The following is a 21,339-nucleotide window of genomic DNA, read 5'->3' on the forward strand; positions in this document are numbered from 1 at the left end:
TACTCCCCACTTTTCTCCCTCCACTAGCACTCAACACCTTGCTCTCTAGTTGTGAAGTATTTGCAAACACAGAGACTCAAGAAGCAGTTCTCCTGTCCATCCAAAAACGAGCAATGGCTGAAGAAGTCTCAGATTTTAAACATTTATTTATTTATTTTGACAGGAAAGGAGAATAAATTACTTTTGTCATCATATGAAAGCACCGCAGTCAGAAGGCCCGTTCCTCTTAGGCCACGTTCACCTGTCCCCAAAAAGCTTTGCTGAACCGTTTCAGGATTTGCTTTCTATTAGTTAACGCAGAACACCATAAAAAAATTAATTCAGTTTAATTAAAGAAAAGAAAAATTGCGGCCTTAATTTTGAGTTCTCTGATTTGTATTACGTCATCACAGCAGAATCCTATTGCTGAACATTACTGCACATACAGGGTTAGGCCAACCAGAACGTTCAGTTAAATTTTGCCATGCTTAGTCGATTTAACTAAAGATTTGACTAGTAAATACGCTGGTTTTGTGGTCTGCCTCCACTCTTCTCCAAGACATGCTATTCCTAAAGGGCCTCTAACATGAAACAGTCCTGAATCTGCAGCAGTGACTACACTATACAACTCCTCAGTAGGGAGAGTCCGTGACTTGGCCCCAAGTTTCAGCCAAAATTTTAAGAGCAACACCGAAGGCAAAAAAGATAATCCAGGAGCTCCATTAGTTCAATTGCTGTAAAAAACAAACTGTAGAACAGGCTACAGCACCAGCTGTCTTGAAATATGCGAGATATGCATGCAGTTCTAAGGCTGCTCTGTAGTGTGCCTAATACCTGCATGTCTCTAGGAGTACAGGTTTAAAATTCAAAGTTCTTGATTTTGCTTTCCTTTTCAAGCTCAGCCAACCATTTATTATTTTCAGTATTACTCTGTGTACCATACCTTGTTCTTGCTGCTCTCACATGACTGTAAACTGGCCAAGATCTGACTCTCTATGGCTTGTACCCAGGCATCTCTTTCTTCATATGTGGTAGCTTCAAAGTGCCAGGTCTGGCCGGTGAGAGAGACAATGATAAATTCAAAGTTTTCTTCTTGTTCTGAAAAAAACATGCAATAGGAAGAAAAGTTTAAGTTTAAGGGTATTGACAGCTAGGCCTAAGCAAACTTGGTTGATAAGCATTTCTGCAACGTAAAAAACAAATGCAGGTTTGGACGTGTGAGGTTTGAGGCTAGATATATCCAACTACCCTCCATCAGAAAACAACTTGCAGATCCACTGCCTTTTCTCTCCAAATGTTATGTAGATAAAGTACTGTTTTGGGTAAATATTCAGTTTCTGCGTGTGCTTGTGAGTTTGGTATTGAGCCTATGTCTTTCTTGAACACAAAGTGGCTAACAAGCATTATTTAGATTTAAACCTGAGGTGCTAAGAGCTACATAATGTAAAAACTAAAGTGTGTCACAAAATAACTTAACAGATAAATGGACTATAAAAAGCTGACAATACAGAAAATTTGACAATTTACCCTCTTACTTCAAGAACTTGTTTACATGTACAGATGTATTAAAAGTGGATGCATACATTTTCTTGTCTACAGCATAAATACATTGGGTTATAATAAAGGATTAAAATCAGTTCAACTATTCAACATTCACGTTCGACACAGGAGATGAGAAAATGATCTGAGGAGCTAGCAGAAAGGGTCAATGAAATATCCTTAGGGCTACTAGAGTATAAGGACAAGTATTCAGGCCAGAGGACCGTAGCGTATGAAAATACCAGCAGAACTGAACTAAACGGACACATGCTCCAACTACACATGGGACACAAAAGTCAAATTAAAAAAAATCAAGGAAGATGAAACAGAATGAATGGAAGGGCAGGCATGAAGCATGAAAGGAACAGAATAATAGAGCACAAAGTTCTGGTGAACATCAGCCACAATGGCCTTTAGAAGGAGCATTTACATTCACTTGTCTGCTAATGACTTATTATATATTCAGAGCCATGAAACTCCTGCATTATTTTGTCATCCATAAGCGTGCAAAGATAAGTGACAAATCTAGCTCTGGCTTTAAAGACAGTACTGCTGCTCACTGGCAGTCATTTTCTCAACCTGTGGGACAACTGGTTTTCTTTGATAAACTCCGTGCTAGCAAGGCCAGTGCCTATGCTGCTTTAATGAAGTCTCAAAAAATAGCAGGTGGTTACTTTGCACCTTGAGGTGAGAATAAACATGGAGGTGAAGGTTATTTCCAGGCACATGAGCCACATGAAGCAGCAGTTTTACTAAGAAAAATAGTGTGTGGGATAAGTGGTAAAAGAAAGACAAGAGAAATTATGCAACTGTACAGCTATAACTACTTTTCACTTTGTGTTAAAAACAAACAGGTAGAATCACAATCCAAAAGGCTATGATTAAATCATGGAAAAAGCCACATTTATCAAGCAGAGCTTTCACGAGTTTATGAGGAAGATTTAAGAGGAACTACTCAGCAAGAAAGGAAATTATGTTCAGTTCTGCACACTGCTGTAGGACCATGCAGTTATGGTCTTCTACTCACACAGAAGCGGTGTGGCATATGGTCAGTGGGGAGGGTACAGGCATATGTGGAGTTAGGCATATGTTGATGAAAACAGGAAATGATGGTGAAGGAAGAGAACATGAAAAAGTGAATCCCACCTGAAGCAGCCCCCTGTAGAGTCTCATTTAGGAAATTAATCGTTCTTGGGCTTTTCAATGGCTTCTAAGCCATAAAACTTTGTACTCCCGAAGTCTTACTAAAGGAGGATTTCCAAATGCCGGTCACTAAACACTCAAAAAACCCTTCTATATGAATTACTCAGCATGGGTGGTACTGGGACACGTGTACTGTTGTGGCAGGGATCCTGCAATCCGCACTAACACGAAGGCCCTTTTCAGCCTCACTCCATTTTCGGCCCCTCATGCCCTTCTCCCTCAGTCCTTCCCTTCTCCACTTGCAGCTCTGCTCCAGGCTGCGTCCTATTCTCCTTGCACCACTCTCCCCTCACCATACTCCATACCACTTCTATGTAAGCCAAAGGCTTTGTATAAGCTGAAGGAGCTGCCTACTAGAGACAAGCATCGTTTTGCCACCTCAAGTTAAAAATTCCCCACACCTCCTTTTTAAGCCGGGAGGGATGCAACGACAGAGAAGAGTACAATGAGAGGAGACCTCTCCAGCGCATACGGCAGGGCTGACTTCTCAATGCATAACAACTCAACAAATACATGTAGAATAAAACTAATACTCAATGAGGACATATGGTGTATCTTTAGAGAGTCTCTCTGCACTAATCCTGAACCATTCACCCCCATGTTTAAGTACTATGTGACTTTCCAGCATTACAATTCCAGACCTTAAAAGAAATATATACAATCAAGATGCAGTGTCATTGAATCCTCCTGCCTCCTATTTGCCATTAATCCTTCATATACATGAAGCTGGTTTGCCCAAGAAGGGCTTATGAGAAATAAATTCTGCAATTCAACCAGCGTACCCTTTAAAAGTGAGGTTGAAACACCGCTCTTACAGCAGTACCTCTGCAAGCTTTGTTCTCCAGAAATGCTACACAAAGTTATTCCCCTGCTTATGGCAGACCTATGGCAGAGGACACAAACCCAGTTGTTCAGGCGACTGGAGCGCAATTCAGGAAACACCTCCGGCCATTTCCCGTGGTCGCTCTTTTAGACGCCAAGTCTCCTTTTCCCAAAGGAGAGGCTTCTGTGTTTCATCTCCTGACCTTTTCTGCTGTGACCAGCTGACACCATGACAAAAGCTGCAAAGACCCTGCATAGCCTCTGTGGCTCAGGATCACAAAGCCCACGTAACACACTGGTGAGCCTGTCCCAGTATGGCCCCACCATGGGCTATGAGGGCTGCAGTGTGTTTTAAGGCTGGGCTGGAAGGACATTTTCATTTAACCAGTAAGTTAGCGGAAAACATGGTCATCACTGATGATACATTAAGAACACACAAGTTTTCACTATCTGATATCGACTGAAGCTTCAGGTTTACTCCCTAAAAAACTCAGATGAAAAGCAACTGTGCCAGTTGAAGATGTGTTCATTAATATATTTTCTGCTTAGACACACCAAATTCTTTTCTGCAAGCACAACTGCGAGACAAAGCAGCAACGCCTGCTCCATGTCACCCACAGGGCAATGCCTACGAAAGACGAGTAGCAAACATGTATGTCCTTAACCACCACATACACGAACAGGAAAATCCAGGCAGCAGAATGGAATTGTTCAGTTTTACTCTTCAGTAAAATTACAGGTTGTGTATTTAAATCCCTGTGAGCCCAATCACAGAATTTTATTAAACAGTTTTCCATGTTTAACAGTTATTCATAGAAAGGTCCACTATAATAGTATTTTAGCACCATCAACCTGTTGAAATCAACCTGCCCAATTACTCCAAACTACATTAATAACACCGGATATTACACTAATTGTGTCCAGTTTCTATGCAGACGAGGTCCCGCGGGGCTAATTTTGCATCCTCAGGGGCAAGCAACTCAGCCATCAACCTGATTTCACTAGGAATCCCTTCTCATTACACAAGTCCAGGCTGTCAAACTTTTTTTTTTTTTAAAAAAAGGTTAATGGGCCAATCAGTCATCAATTATTTCCTGGAAGGCCAGCAGGCAAAGGGTTAAAGTGCAAAGAACCAGCTGCCACTGCTTTCCATTTGGAAGTTATTATCAACAGGAGATGTCTCAAATGTTGTTGTTGTTGTTTGTTTTGCCTTTTTTTTTTTTTTTTTTTTTTTTTTAAGTGGGAAGGGGTGGCTAGGATGGGAAATGAGCTGAAACTGTAAGATTATGATGATGTGGAACCTAAAGCACGTTTCTTTTTAGAGGAGCAGTGGAAGTGGGCATGCAATCAGTGAATTTTAGGAAAACCACCACACCATCATAACCACCACACCACTTTCACGAAACTACACGGTACCACTGTTTATGCTGCATATACTGTTTTCACCATCATCTTTTCATAGTAAAATTATGGGTTAACCCAAGTTAACATTTATTTTGCTCTGTCAAAAGACAGACACTGCTACAGCCCACCCACTTACAGAAAACAAGATATACAATTTCTTAGAAGCAAAGGAAAACAAATATTTAAGTATGGTTTCATTGCATTCCTGTACCAATGCCTGTGTTTATTGTATGTAACAGAGAACAGACTTAGAAAACTACACTGAAAATAACTACAGGATACAATTAGTCTCTAACTTGTTCCAGAGAACTCAATTAAGTCTACTAAAATGTAGGGAAAACAAATGTCCAGAAGCAGTTACGCCTCTTGGTATCCCGTAAGAGTGGTTCTAAATGTCGTGTATATATATGAGTTTGTTCACAATTTCCACTTCCCACATCTTTTATTCTCAATTTTAAGAATTGCATAAATAGCCACCGACACCTTGCACAAGTGGTGGGTAACCACAAGCACAGTGTGAAGTTAACAGAAGACAAGGGCCCCTTGCCACCAGGCACTCTATGGTCAGAAGTTATACCCATCCCAAAAGTTTGCTTTTAAACAAAAAAATATTGCTACTTTTCCATGGGTATAAAACAGAGGGTCGCCAGGTTTAAGGCATGTGTGAATATTTTGCCAGAATCAGAAATAAAACTGGATCTTCTGGCTTCCAAGCCAACCAGCCTCTTTCACTAGGTGCCACATTATGTATTTGCATCTTTGCCCAGCGTAGTTGTCATCAGAGGGTCGTGGCACTGCTGCTAATTAACAGCAACTCACCGTGCATGGCTGGTTGATGATGCCACTCACACAGGAAACACTTTCCAGAAACAAGAAGTGCAGAACCAAAAGATCCTCAATAGCGTATTTCAAACACCCATAAAGCATCTTCCAGAGTTGAGGTTACAGCTTGAAACCTAGCTAAGCCTGCCTCAACTAACACTGAGACCTATTTAAACTATCTTTTTATCATGCCCTCCTCCCTCTCTCAAAAATTGATCCCGTTCAAGCACCCTTCCTTAATAACCCTTCATCTTTTCAAAAGGATGAGAATTAAAAGCTGTCGAGGTGCCCTAACAATCAACATCAGATGTTTACAACATATAATTTGTTTACAACAAAGGCACATGTTATTTACGTACTATACAACATTAACTATCGTTACCTTTTGCCACTTGGTGTAAATTACCCCTGTAAGTTGGAAGATAAGTATGTTTATTAGCAGCCTCAATTAAGGAAATATTTGTGCCATGTCCCACTGGGCATGACTATGCTAATACTTCTCTCCCCTTTCCAAACCCAGTGTCTAAATCTAATTAGTTTTGAAAATCAACCCTATCAGGACAATACAGCTCTGCTATCGGTTGCCCACAGCTCTTGATAAAGGTTGTGTTCCACTGGAAGAATTTTTTGGCACTACTGTTTTATATTGCTACCCGTGAGTGACAAACTGGGGATGAAAGGCTGGTTTCTAGCTCAAGGGACTAAGCCCCCCCTGCCATATGTACTCCTTGTTTTATTTGGATACCAAGACAACACAGTTTGAAGAAATCCATGAATTAAAAAAAACAAACAAAACAGTATGTGAGTCTACACTTGCATTAGGTGTTTCCTAACACGTTTCAAGCCTGCGGTTTACTTTTTAAATCAGATGTGTTTCAAAGCTGAAGAGCTTGCTTAACCGAGGTGTTGCGAAGCCGAGTCTGTTGGGCAGAGCTTATCTCGGGTGCTCTGAACAGCCCGCCATCCCCCTCCATCTGCCACAGTTAGCAAAAGCGAACTTTCTACATAGGCACAGTACCACAGCACCAACAGCATCACTAACTTCTAAACAAAAGGTAGTTTGGGAGTTAATGAAAAGTTTTCTGTGACAGCCTGGCAACTTTGATGCAGCACTGTTTAACATGTCACATGTGTAACCATGAAGAGTGGAAAAATGGGGATTTAATATCTTCACGCATGTTAAACCATAGCACACAGAGCACAGCCATTTAATTTTGTGAAGATAACCCTTTATGCTGTGCTGCAAAATCTGTTGATATAGGAAAAGAATTCTGTATTTTAACAATACTGCTATGATAGCAGGTATGAGCGACTCCAGCTTGTCTTAAAACTGGAGCGGGGTCTGTTTTAAGTACAACACACAGTACTTTCCCCCTAGAGAAGCAAAGGATTGCTTAAAGCCTGGCTGCCTGCAATAAGGAGCAGCGGCTCCCTATAGTGGCTCATTTCTCAGTGGCTCCCTATAGCAAAAAACCCAAATCTGAAAACCTAAGAGTTTCAGGCAAACTCTAAAACTGAAGTAAGTAAAATTTCTGTCAACCATACAAAACTGATGAAGGAACAGCAGAGGACAAAACTGTACAACATCCCGCTTCTCTCTGCCCTCCAAAATTAGAGTCCCTCAGCTGCGATCTTACACCCAGACACCTCTGAAAACCCAGCCCTTCCTCACTCCTCTGCGACCAGGACAGATCCATCACTAATGCAGTATTTTTGCTGTCAAATAGCCAAGAGAGAGGAGCTCCATTCAGGGAGGGCTCAGCGTTGCACGGTGTACAGTACAAGGTGACCCTGTGTAAGCACGAGAGACCCACCATGCTGAGGACCATCCACAGACCTGCTTCTGCCAAGCACCTACAAAATATTGCAGCACCTAAGCTGCAGATTTCTCCATCTGAATCGAAGATTTTGCTATCTGGAAGCATACAGAATACCTAAAAATTACAGGACCGGCGTTACAAATTACTGGAGAGGCTGCTTTCTAGATCAAGCTTTCGAAAATGGGACTGCACACGATGGAAATATTTTTGGTCTGTAAAAAGGTGGAAGCGCAATTGAGCAAGCATGCACTAAAGACCAAAGCAGATTTGTTATTCTGGACTGTCATTTCCTATCATCGTTCTCTTTTTTGAAGGTGTAATTATCTAAACATGTGGCTTTTAATACTTACAATGCTCATTAACTCGATATTTGCATGTCTCACCATTCCAGCTTTCATGCAAAGGCTTAAGGTACCAGCTCAAAGATGCAAAGCTATGGAGAACATGGAATGTTCAGTTTTCAGTGGGGATACTACTTCCAAAAAAATATATATTTGCTTAATTTCATTTTGATGATGTGTCTCAAAACTCTTTGGACCACGGCCATCAGGAACATGTTCCCATACGCTTATCCAAGGTGCCTTTGATGCTTAGTTTGTTCAGTAAGATAAAACATTCCTCAAATTAGACAGGCCCCCCAAAAAAATAAATCTTTATCTGTAAAACACAAGGGAATTCTTCATACTTGTTTCCCTGTTGCAATTTAATAATAGGTAGACATAAAATCACAAGCTTCTCAAGCAGTAAACCTGTAACAACAAATATGCCTGCACACTGACTACAAGAAAAATCTGTCTGGGAGACGAAAACCAGCAAATACATAGAAAATTACAAATCATTAAAAAGTATCTAGTTAGCTTCCTATTAAACAGGAAAAAAAACCCCAAACTTATTAATATCTGATAATAATTTTCTCTCATTTCATATTTTGCACTTCATACTTGAAAAAGATAACAAAAGGATCAAAACAGTTTTGCAACTGTTGCTCTGAAAGGTAATAATTTTACATTTACCCTGAGAAATAAAACAAAACTATAATTTAAAAAAAAAAGGCTTCCTTAACAAGCTGCAGTAAAATCACACTTTTGTTTCCTATGTACACTTTGTTTGGCAGTGAGAGCGAGGCGTCCGACAGCAATACGGCAGTAATTGTGCAAAAAAAGGGATGGTGATATAAATCACTAAAGGTTAATGATCAGGATGTGAACAGAGGGACTTGTTTACAGAAATAGTATGCAATTTAAAATTTACAAGAGATTTAATGCCACTGCTTGGCAATCACTAAAATCAACAGCCCAGAAAACAGTGACATTAAGAAAAATATTACAGTTATAATCATTCCAAAATAAGTCAATTAGTGGTGGGGCATGCACTTGCGATTACTTGACCCATTTGGTTCGCACTTAAGTGAAGGAAAAAATAAATCCCCCCCCACTTTATACTAAGATTACTGAGTTGTGACCTGTTTTGCATTCCCTATTTCTCACACCATCCCTCTTACATGCTGTTGGAGATGGAGGTTTTTTTTTTCTCTTATCCTTGCCTGGCTTTCAAGTAATTCTGACCTTTGACATTTCTAATAATAAAAAAAAAAAAACAAAACCCCAAAAAAGAAGGAAGTTTATAATTGTGTTGTTCAAATGAAGGTGGAGGGGGGGGGGGGGGGGGGGAGAAAAAAAATGCAATGTGCTATTATACAAAAGCCATGACGGCTGTCTTCAGTGGAAAAAAAAGCAATGTAAGTCAATTTGTGAACTTTGGCACAAGGTGACCTTTAGAAATACAACAACATAACAGAATTTACAAGCAAGAGTAGCACATGCAAATGACCCGGCACTGCCTCGCCTTTGGATTAGAGCTGCAAAGAGCATTATGGAGAAGGCTTTGCACAAAACAAATTAAGACTGTTACTTAAATGTCACGGCACACTATTGTATTTGGCTACAGATCATTACACCTGATACTAACACTTTTAAAAACTGTAATAACTTGGGAAATATTACATTGAGTGCCCACATGTAGAAAGGGAAAATATATATCTATATGAAAAAAAATAAATAAAAGAAGAAAATGGGTTCCTGAAGTAATTTAAACATCACTGCTCCACGACTAGAGGGAAAGGTCAAAATTTAAGTAAGCTGAAAGGAACATGAATGGCAAAATAAAACGCACAAACAAAAAGATGAAAAGACCAACTGGAATGACTCTGCAAACACAAGATGAAAGCACGCATGCTTTGGGCAAATTTGATTACCATGCCCGCTCTGGGTGAGGGAGAGACGCAAGGAGGACAATTTTTGGAAAAGCGGGTTAAAAAAAGGGGTAAGAGAGGAGGAGTTCATCTGCAACGGGTGGGTTCGTTACCTTCGGTGTTGGTGCTGCTGCTGCTGTATATATTTCGCAGGCTACCAACACGGTTTAGTTTCCAAGCTTTGCGTTTGGCTGCGTCCAGAGAGCAGAAGGGGAAGAGAAAAAAAAAAAAAGAGAATAAAAATAAAGAAAAAGGAGGGGAAAAAAATAAATGAAAAAGGGGAGAAAAAGAAACATCAAAAGAGCATGTGAAGTAAAACACAAGCACAAGCCTGTTAACATGTGAAGAGCTACACACAGAAAATGCACACGGGACTATAGAGCCTCTCCAATCCACGGACGATATGGAAAGCCTCTTCTCGAGAGTGATTTTTTTTCAAGTCTCTACAACATGACACGATTTGACAAGATTAAATGGATCTGCTATTGGAACAGACAAAACCAGACCAGTAGAAGTAAGAAAAATGCAGGAAGTATTTGTACAGAGGATACACCACTAGACAAAACAGCTACTGTAAAATGCAATTTAATTAATAATAAAACACAGCCAGACAAGAGCTCCTTTTCCTCCAAAAGCCTGTATTGATCACTTGGTGCCTGCAGTTCACCTTTAAACCACCTTTTTACATCATCACCTTTAAAAGTGGACGTGATGATGTAACGGCCTTAAATCCTCATAACAACAAAGCACGTTATTTGTAGCATTGAGCTTAGAGGCATTACTTAATTATTTTGAAGAGTGTCAAGTAGGCATTGATGCAATTGATATTTGTGGTCCTCCCATCCTCCCCCAGGCAAATCACTGCAAAATAAAGTGTTTATCTGGAAAGTAAAAAAAATATCTATTCTTTATATAAGAGGCAACACCCTCATTTTATTAGAATTGCCCCAAACTTTGAGATTCTCTGAGTTCCCAGCTGCCGTTTTACAATTAGCAGAAAATATTGCTCAGAAGCACTCCATTCCTCTGCTCATTAAGAGAGCACATTTTCACGTTCTTTAAAATCGACATGTTTTGCCTCAAGAGCGAATTCACAGCGTGAGAAGTATGTTCAATCAACAATATGTTTAGCCTGAGTTTCATCAGACAGGAACCGAATGAAACAGCCGAGTACACCATGACACCGCTGGCACCTAACAGAGACTCAAATAACAGATGTCCTCTCTTCTTCACCCATGGACATCTACACATCTGAGGAGGGAACTGTGTATCTGTTAAAAGTGGTATCTCTGTAGGCTTCATAGCCACCGCATCAGCCTACCAGGTCAAGAAATAACAATGCAGCACTGCTTGGCATGCAACTATTTTGTAAAATCTTTTTTTATAGGAGCAGGGAAGAGATCACTGGGGTCAGTGGCAAGTGGAAAAGCATCCAGACCTCCTTCTGAGCCGTCTTTCTCAGCAGATCACCCAGCCCTCCTGCCCACAGACAGTGGAGAGCCTTGAGTTGGAATGTGAGACTTCTCAAAAGGACAGTATCAGTTACATTAATTATGATTAATTCCTAAGATGTGTTTGAAAACTGAACAGTCTCCCACTCCCATTCAGCTCAGAGTCTGTTATGAAGAAACTCACATGGTAAATCTGGAGCAAGACCACTCTCCCCCTCACCACAGATGCTCCTCACCCTTTAGGATGACATGAACATTGCACAACATAGTGAGTACCATGATACAACCCTTTAAAATTTTTCTTTCTATATTTATGAGAGAACTTTTTTAACACCCCACGAAACTCAGACCAAACAGCTGCTTCCACAGCAAAGGAAAGAGATGTGAAGCCATTCCAATCTTTCAGAAAAAGTTTGATTTTCAGCTAAAGAGCTAAGGCTGGAAGAGAAATGCCTCAACACCCCAGACTGTTAAGCTATATACTGTTTTAATAAAGCCATCTGCAGGCTTTAATGCTATAGACTCAAAGGGAGAACTGGATGTCAGAGTGACATCCTTTAGAATGCATCTTGCTGAAATTAAAATAGATAATGTTATCTGGAAGGCTAAGTTAGAGCTATCTAAAAATTAAAGTCCATCAAATCTAAAAATATCTTAATTGCGTGCATCCTTCAATATGAAAAATCTTCAGTTTTAAGACCTGTTTAACAAGTCCCAGCAGGTACCAGCACCTAGAGAGGCACAATTTCCCAGCAGGAAACTTGTTTTGCCTGAAAAAAATTTACATATAAATAGGCAAAACCGAGGTTTGGCACCCCTCAGAAAGCGAAGATGGTCTCCAGTACACAAAGACCCTTTCCCAGTCCCTTTTCATTTTTCACCCTTTAATGGCATGTTAGAGTACGGCCGTATGAGCAGGAAGTGAACTCACAGCCTGGTTTTCTATTAACCTATTGATGAAATAATCCATTTTAATGTGTTAAGTGTCATGCCTTTTTCTTCTCTTAAAACAAATGGACTTTTTCGCAGTGATGCTGAGGTCCTGATACATCCGAGCGCATCCTTTAGCATCGATTAGGCTCCCACCTGCTTCCTCATGGTACTCTGCTGCTTTTGAGGATTCAAGAATATTATCAACAGCAGGGTTTGGACACTGCCAAGCACAGCCTCCGCGGGGTGATGGAAGTGTGTGCGAATACCAGGGCCCAGCTTAGCCATCCCACCCTGCCTGCCTTCAAAATTACATACTGTCTACTCATTTTTGTTACCTACCAACACAGCCTTAGCAGGCACTGGAGGTCATTATTGGCCTGGTTTGTCTTTGGCTTCTGTCCCAGGATATTCAGTCCATTTGGTCTGGGATCACTTGCTGGTTCAAAAGTTAATTCAACAACAGCTCTTGTTGCCAACTCCGGATATATATAACTATATATATAGTATACGCACACTTAAACAAATAAACTCCAACTGGTTTCCAATAAAAAGCTGTAAAGAATAATTACTTCATTATTTAACAGAAAACAAAGCTCCATAATTAGAAAGATCTTTAAGGTAGATTTCATTTGAATTATTTTCTGGAAGCCTGTCTTCTTCAAAAAAGCCACTAAGAAGCAAGTGTCTCTAACTACAAATACTACAAAAACCCAGAAAAACACCTCTCTCAAACATCAAATATCTGGAACGAAGTTAACTATTTCCCAGAAGACACTGGGTATTTAATTTAGCTTGTACTGAAGTGGCAACTAGCGTGCTCCCTAGTATGCTGTGCTACCACAATCTGAATGACTAATATATTTTAATAACGTTTCAAGAAAATCTTTTATTAACTTTGACACTTGCCCTGCTCTCTGGCTTCACTGCTGACAGAAAAACACCACCTCACCACAATCAAAGCAGTCCCCCCCATCCCAACCAGTGCATAGACACGGTGCACCAGCACAGTTTCTGCTCTTATCCAGGCTCATTAAGTCCAGAAATTTAGATTGCCAAGACTGAACTCCTATCTTTGCCGGGCAGATCAATTTGTGCATCCTAACACTCAAGTCTGGAACAGCACAAGAAGTCATTATCTGTCACCCAACGGCGCAGAGCTCTGCTTTTAACAACCCTGCAAAACAACACCGGGATCGTTGCAACCTTCGACTTAGCACAAGCCATCGCCTGGCCGTTCCTCCCAGTAGTGACCACAGGAAGAAATCACAATGCACCCAATCACGAAAGCTTTGACTCTCAGAGCCTGAGATGCGTTTTTTTTTTTAAGATGAAGGGTTAAAAAGATTTCTTGAGTTCTTGCAAGGAAGCTGCTTTCAACTGCATCATCTATGATGGGATGTATCACTTGGATGGTGCATACATACTGGGGTATCTTGTTCAGTTGTACCACTGAAGGACATGGAATCATAGAATGGTTTGGGTTGGAAGGGACCTTAAAGATCATCTAGTTCCAACCCCCTGCCACAGGCAGGAACACCTTCCACTAGACCAGGTTGCTCAAAGCCCCATCCAGCCTGGCCTTAAAACACTGCCAGGGAGGGGGCATCTACAGCTTCTCTGGGCAACCTGGGCCAGTGTCTCACCACCCTCACAGGAAACAATTTCTTCCTCATATCTAATGTAAATCTACCCTCTTTCAGTTTAAAACTGTTACCCCTTGTCCTGTTGCTACATGCCCTTGTCAAAAGTCCCTCTCCAGCTTTCCTGTAGCCCCTTCAGGTACTGGAAGGCTGCTAGAAGGTCTCCCCAGAGCCTTCACTTCTCCAGGCTGAACAGCCCCAACTCTCTCAGCCTGTCTTCATAGGAGAGGTGCTCCAGCCCTCTGATCATCTTCATGGCCCTCCTCTGGACCCGTTCCAACAGCTCCATGTCCTTCTTATGTTGGAGGCCCCAGAACTGGACACAGTACTCTAGGTGGGGTCTCACGAGAGCGAAGTAGAGTCTACCAGATGGATTTGTAAGGAAGAAAGAATGATATGCTTCTATAGAACTGTGTCAAGCGTAACAACAGACCATCTGTATATTAATTTTTTTATAGCAGGAGCTACTCCTCAGAGCAGCTGACAGAGGTCAGGAATTGTTCAGTCCTAGCAGAGAAATACTTAGCAGCTAGCCAAAAGTCTCCATATGCTGTAAAAGAACCACACTATCTAAACAGGCATGTCCGCTCTGCCCTAAAAAGTCACACGCTGACCTGGGGAGTGGATTTTCCCTTCTCAGTAATGTAGAAATTAGAAAACCATTCCCTTCTTCCACCAAAACATCACCTGCAGTGCCTGGCAAGGATGCTATGCGCATTTGGAAACAAGTAATTCCTCGGATTGCGTACGCCTGACAAACAAGAAGTTGCCTGTTTTTTCAATCAAACTGCCTGGGCTTGTTTTTTTTTAAATGTCATCCTAAATTCCATCATCATTTTTATGGCAAATGAACAACGTAAGCCATTGCAAATTTTTGCTGTGGTAAAACTCTGCAGTTCTTGCATCCAGGAGTGAGGACTGCATGAGCCTGCTTCCTTCCCCGTCAAAGGGATTGTCATAGGCACATAACCACAGCCTCTCCAGCAGCCTTCTCATTTCCGTCCTTCACTCCTCCTACTTCACTTATCCAACACACTTTTGAAATTTCTTTTTATTTTTAATCTCAGCTTTGTGTTTCAGGAATATTTGAAATGTGGTAGCTCAGACTTTTAGGAAGTACTTGGCTACCTCTCCATGTAAACGTTAAAAAAAACATCTAGCTCAGTCAAACAGTATAAGACAAAACACTTGCTATTAATCATTCACGCCTCATCTATGACTACTTATAAGCAAAAACACCCCAAACAACCCAAAAACTAAGAATAAAGATTTCCCAGGTGTTGCCCACGACCCGGGTTTCAGTTGTATTCTGTACACAATTATATATTCCGTATACAATATACTGTATACTTTCAGTTGACTGTAACGCACACACTCTGAAGTGGAAGCTAAACAGGTTAGTAAATGGCTGTACAAGTCTCTGAACATCCAAACACCACTGAAAGAGGGCACTAAAAACTGAATCCAAATAGGAGATACTTAACTCTAGTGGAAGATGATTGCATGTTAGGTCTCTGTCCATTACAATAAAATGGTGGCAACAGCTTGCCGTTTCAGCTGAAGCTCCAGGAGGACATCCAGCTGTATCTGGAGACACAGGCAAGCCTCCAACTGCTGATGCTTTTGAGTAGTCCACTTTGTGAGCTGAACTATACTCATTTAACATCCGTGTTGTATGCAAAATAAGCTTGCTTATATGTTTTAAATGTGTACACCTTGAAGTAAGAACAGGTTTGTTGATATATGAAGAAGAAAATTAGGTTTCGGTGTAGCCTTTTGTTAAGATATGAAGTAACTGGGAATCAATTAAACTTAAACACTCCCAATTACCACACAACTTTGTATTTGTTCAGGAAATAGCTTTACATCTGTGACCAACCCCTTGCAGACAAAATTTCTGTGTTTGCTTTCTTTAGTAGGGATGCTATCCTGTGTTAATGAACCTGCTTTTCCATTCTAGTTTTGATTAGTTAGGTTTTGTAGTAAATATGTTTTTATCACCACTACGATCACGTATCACTATTTCTAAAAGCAATAGATGTTTTTAGAAAGCACACTTACCCATGTGTGATCTGCGGATACATCTGCTGGATACCTGTGAATTTCTCTAAGGATGCTTAAGACACTATACTCAACAAAACATCAGACTGACCCCCTTCAACTTGCTCAGATTCAGTTCTTTATACACTTTGATAAGCAGAAATGTACTTTTATTTTTAGGAGAGTCTTAATATCTACAGTCTCACCCTAAAAATTTTCCTCCACTCCTGTACTGAGAAACTACAGATGTGTTAATGTCACCTCTGGTCTCCATGTGACAGAGTTCTTTGTTGATTAGATAGTCCTCAGATAGATGATTAAAAAATGATGTAGCCGTTAGGTTGTGTCCAAGCCTTGTCAGCCATGTTGGATGGTAAAGTGTGCATGAATTACATCCCTGGAGTGTGCTGAACAGTGCTGATTAAATGAGGCACGCCACAGCCCTCAGCATCAATTATCAGAAATAATAAGATCTTTTCACCTGCTCTGAAGGAAGGGGGCTGGGGATGGAGTCAGCATGTCGCTTGTTTCGCAGAACATCTTGTCATCACCTGCACCAAATAAATAATGCTGTCCATTCACCTAAGGGCGTTTGTTTATTTATTCTTATTGTGCAACAATTAAAGCCCGAGAAGATACATGAGGAAAAACCTTCTCCCATAGCACAGGCCAGTGGAACTTTTTTATATAATACCTGTGTAACATCTATCTAGAAAAATAGGGATATATAAGGTCTGGATGAGAGGCAAACTTGAGCATCAGAGGGGTATTTAAGGATAAACTCCAGGACCATGTAGTTGCCACCCCACTGGGGAAAGGATTCTGCACTTCAGCTCTCCCCCTGCTCTATTTCATCTCCTTCTGCATCATGCGTGGTTTCATCAGGAGCTGTAAAAATGTAGACTGGGGATTTTTCTTTCTTGTTGGTCAGCAAACAGCGATTTGCTCAACAAGACCATGCTCTTTCATAACAGGATTGAAATTATTTCATTAAGATGCAACCCGGGAGATTCTTACACCATGTAAACTTGTTCCTGCGACTGTGAAGGGGCTTTTGACACTGTCTGTTTTACCCTACGTGGAAGCAGCAATGACAAAAATTCCTCAAAAAGGGTTAAAAAACCCCCCAGGCATATCTAATACATAACATTTAGAAAATAAAATAATCTGGATATATTGCGTTTCTAGATCTGACCAACACTAAATTTTAAAATAAAAAAAACCCACAAACTGCAAGGATCTCATAAAGATGTACACCACTTTTCTATAATTCCTAACAAATGCATACAGCATATCTATTAAACTAGATTGTCAAAGTAAAACATCTTTAAACACTTGAATGTCACCCTAAACCTTCCAAACATTTCTCTGCAGCGCATTGGTGTTAATAGGACATATATCTCAACAGACCAAAAAAAATGGAGCCAAAACCCAAAAGATTTAACTGCTGCCAGTTATTCCATAAACATTTGATAGTAATAGCCCTTACTACATCTATTTTGGACACCAGAATACTCAGAAAAACAAGCTGCTGAGCAACAAAGGAAATTACTAAAAGTGCCCAGCCCAAACACAAGTAAAACTTTATTCCTGATATAAAAAAACAACCCTCCCCTCCAAAACTGAAATCCTTTCCAATGCTCAATTTTAAACCCACAAAACACTCTAAAAGTAATACTTCAAATTGCATTAATAGTTAATTACATTTGGCTTAGATTCAGCGTTGAACATTTCAAATGAAGGAAAAAAAAATGAAAACACATTCATATGTCTACTCGTGACAGGGAAAAAAGTTACTTTCATAAAACGTTTTTAATTCTTTTTTTTTTTCCCCTGTAAGATTTCTCCATTGAAAGTTTTGCAGTAGGTAAAGGACTTACTAAACTATTCCAGTGCATTTCCAATACACTATAAACATACAAGATTCAAATCGACAAAAGTAAATGTTAATTGGAAACATTTTTCTCAGCTTTTCATTATCTGAAGCAGAAAATTATGGGTCTTTTATACACACACAAAAATCCTTTTCAACCACCTAGAAAAATCGTCTTTTAATAAAAGCTTTAAATTATACTATCATATTTCAAAGGCAATGAACAGTTAAAGCAGCTAATCAAAGGCATAATTATTTAATGAGTACTACTCATGCTAGGTAACAGGGCCATAATTGCTTGGCTGTGATCACTAGACCACCAGCTTCAATACTGGAAAACAAGTACTTTGCTTGTAGCATTTGATCGACCAATTTCAGAGGTTAGTTTCTCCAATTGGGTTGACTTCACAAGGCTAGCTGAGTTATTATGGAATTAAAGAATCAGTTTGTTACCTTGCCTGTGTTTTTTTGTACACATTTGTACTAAAAAAAAAAACAAAAAACCCCACAACAAAAAAACTGCAGAGGAAAACAAAATAATTCCCCGACAAAATGTGATTTGTCAAAACCATCATCGATTTTTTTCACTTTTAATGACACATTACGGTTTTCTGTAAACCCCAGCTGACCCCACTCTAGTAATTCAAATGTAAAAAACACCTAAAATGTGTTTACTGATAATTATTTTATCTTACTAGCATTTTAATATTATCCATATTAATCTAGTCTAAATAGGTGAAGCAGCATGTAAGCGGACCTTCTGACTCTGTTCCATTGTTTATATCGTTTCTTTTACAAATGGAAACATGAAAAAAATAACCTAGCATCATCATGTACTAATTACCAGAGCTATTCAGAAGCTAAGCAAGTGTACAGTGCATGTTGGCTTATTTTTGGTTTAATAGCAAAGCTTGCGTCATTACATCTTAGCATCAAATGCTAAATATGAACTATTGCTATTACACTTCTTTTATGATACTGAACTTATTTTTTTTCCTACACAATTAGGTTTGATACAAGATATTGGGCCCTCTGGAACTTCAAAGATATTTGAATTCCTATCCAATTCTCTAGTCAACATCTTGACTTCAAAATCAGCCTCATGCTTGTAATTCGTATCGTCGGAACTCAAGTGACACCACCACCTGGGATGCCACTCTCAAAACCAGACGTGCCGAGGAAGCCACCCTTCTCATCCCTGCACCTTGCAGCCAAATACAACTCCAGTATAAAAAGGGACACTGACCAAGACTTGTTCACACCTCTGGAATTACATTTGTGACAACAAACCCTGTTTGAAGGGACATCAAAACCACTTGGCTTTTGAGATCCTTATTGGCAAGGCTACCATTATATACTGTAAAATGCACCATTGCTAAAAACAACCCCACGTATTTCAAAGGAGAGCAGGAAAAAGCATCGCATGGGACAGCGGAAGAGGAAACAGAGCATAGGGGAAGCATCTGGGACACAAAGGAGAGGAAGACTAGAGGAGCAAGAGTGGGACATATGGGGGACGCGTATTATTTGCTACCAGCCCACCTTCTTTCTGCTGTTTAGACACAGTATTGACTCAGTGAAAAGAGACAACGCTTCCTCGCTTACCCCACGGAGAACCACTAGTTTATGGCATGATGGATTTATTCTTGTTTCAGACCATCAGTTTCATCTATGGATAGGGGGATGACATCTTGCCCGTTATAGACTTATAAACAAGGAGTGTTTAAATCCATTAACCAAAGACGCATCGTTCTGTACCCTTCTCCCTCTGAACAAAAAGCAGCCACATTTTGTTGATAGCGCGAGCAATTACTGTCAAGAAAACAGTTACAAAACAACAGACAGAGCTGTTTCTGCTCAAAGGAGTTATATTCTCACTGCTCACTTTTAAAAGATACTCAGTGCAGGCATCTCGACATTTCCCACGTATTTGGCCATTGCCTTTTCACGAAATTTCTTTTCCAATGTATATTAGGTGTCGGACTGGAAATACTGCAAACTAAAAATAAAATGTACTACAATAAAGTAGCATCGTTGGGCTGAATTAAAGCCAAAAAGAGCACGTCTGTTTTCTCATGTGGGAGAAAAAACATAACTTGTTTCAGGATAAAAAATATTTACGTACGAAGTAGGATGGGAAGGTGCTCTCTGCACAATGTGCTTCACAGCAACTTCTGTCAAGGTACCTTACTAGAAACAAAGCAAAGCTGAGCTGGTACGCAGGCAGCAGGGAACACCAGTATTTATGTAATTCTTACAGTTCTCATTTCCTTGAGAATTTTTGTAGATACAGATGATGAAGAGTTAGATTTTTCCAAAGATCTGGGCATACTGCTTAACTTGGATTTATTTTGTTCAGCATTTAATAGAATAATCTTAAAATGATAAGGGAGACGCCAACTACCCTCCTTGTTGGAGGCATTAGAGAAACTTTATTAGTTCCAGCTTTTACTTATTCTGAAATGTAAAACAATTATAAAATTGAATAGAAATCAGTATTTCCATTTGTACCATCTCCCATTTTTCTCACATATTTAATCCACACCGTCCACACTACTGTAAAAGGTAAGCTCACATTACGCAAATAAAAACTTGAATAAAAAGCACAGCTGCATAAGATTTCACAAGCAGTTTCCTCTTCTGAAAACGCAATTGTCTGGATCGGCTCCTAAGGACCATTAGATAGCAAAACCATGAAGCACAGGCAAGATAACTTCACCAGAGGATCCAAACCTCGCTCAACAACCCAAGCCAGTTTGAGTCCTGCGACACCATTTTTGAAAAGGTTATCCGTAAGGCATCTTAGGAACAGGCTTATTTGAAGTGTTTTCATCCTTTGCGAAAACCCACCCCACGATCCAGGCTCATTAGCAGTTTGCCCTCCAGCACGGGAAGCAGTGACAGGCGGGTCTGTGGAGCAGCACGCACAAACCTCTTTTGTCTGTTCTTGGGGAATCATGTCCATATGTCAGTAGACACAGCACTGCCTTCCACTGGAGCTATATATAACATGAATTCTTCGTTAATTTTCATCACTTGTAAAAATAAGCATGAGACAATCTGCCAGTATTAGGTGTTTAATCGTTCAGCATGTTACTCTGCTTGTGGTGCAACTTCCCATGTTAGTATAGGGATTCCTCACTGGAGCAATTCTAGTTGGAGAGATTTATTGTGTCAAGGTCTTTTCCTACAAACTACTAAGCCATCTGTAATGATTATTTCTCTATAAACCTGTATGCCCGTGCTAAAACAGGAAGGCCACCATCTCCCCTTTTGCCTGAGCTTCCACATCAGCCTGCACTGACAGAAGATGACTTTCAGTTCCTTCCCCTGGCTTCATTAGAAAACCCAGACCCACAGACGTTGGGTCCTACATTGCAAGGAGGACAACCTCAGGCACAGAGGATTCACTGGGACTATGAATTAAGTAAAAGTTCCTATCTAGTAGCACACCCGCAACACCTGCACTCAGGTGTGCTAGCAGTAAATCTGTGAATTTGCATTTTAGGACTCCTCAAAGCCTGCAAAATTACATAGCTAGCTCAAAGTTCAGAGAGGGCAG

General features: G+C 40.2%; 1 protein-coding gene across 1 annotated transcript in view; it reads right to left on the reverse strand.

The window, feature by feature from the left end:
• AGAP1 (ArfGAP with GTPase domain, ankyrin repeat and PH domain 1) overlaps window positions 1-21,339 on the reverse strand; it is a 400,015-nt gene that overhangs the window by 47,283 nt on the left and 331,393 nt on the right. Inside the window, 2 exon segments of the mRNA XM_068407470.1 lie at window positions 923-1,077; window positions 9,954-10,031. Of these exon segments, the coding sequence (XP_068263571.1) occupies window positions 923-1,077; window positions 9,954-10,031 (233 nt within the window).

Source organism: Nyctibius grandis, chromosome 9 (assembly GCF_013368605.1).
Source record: "Nyctibius grandis isolate bNycGra1 chromosome 9, bNycGra1.pri, whole genome shotgun sequence".
In the NCBI taxonomy this organism is placed as follows: domain Eukaryota; kingdom Metazoa; phylum Chordata; class Aves; order Nyctibiiformes; family Nyctibiidae; genus Nyctibius; species Nyctibius grandis.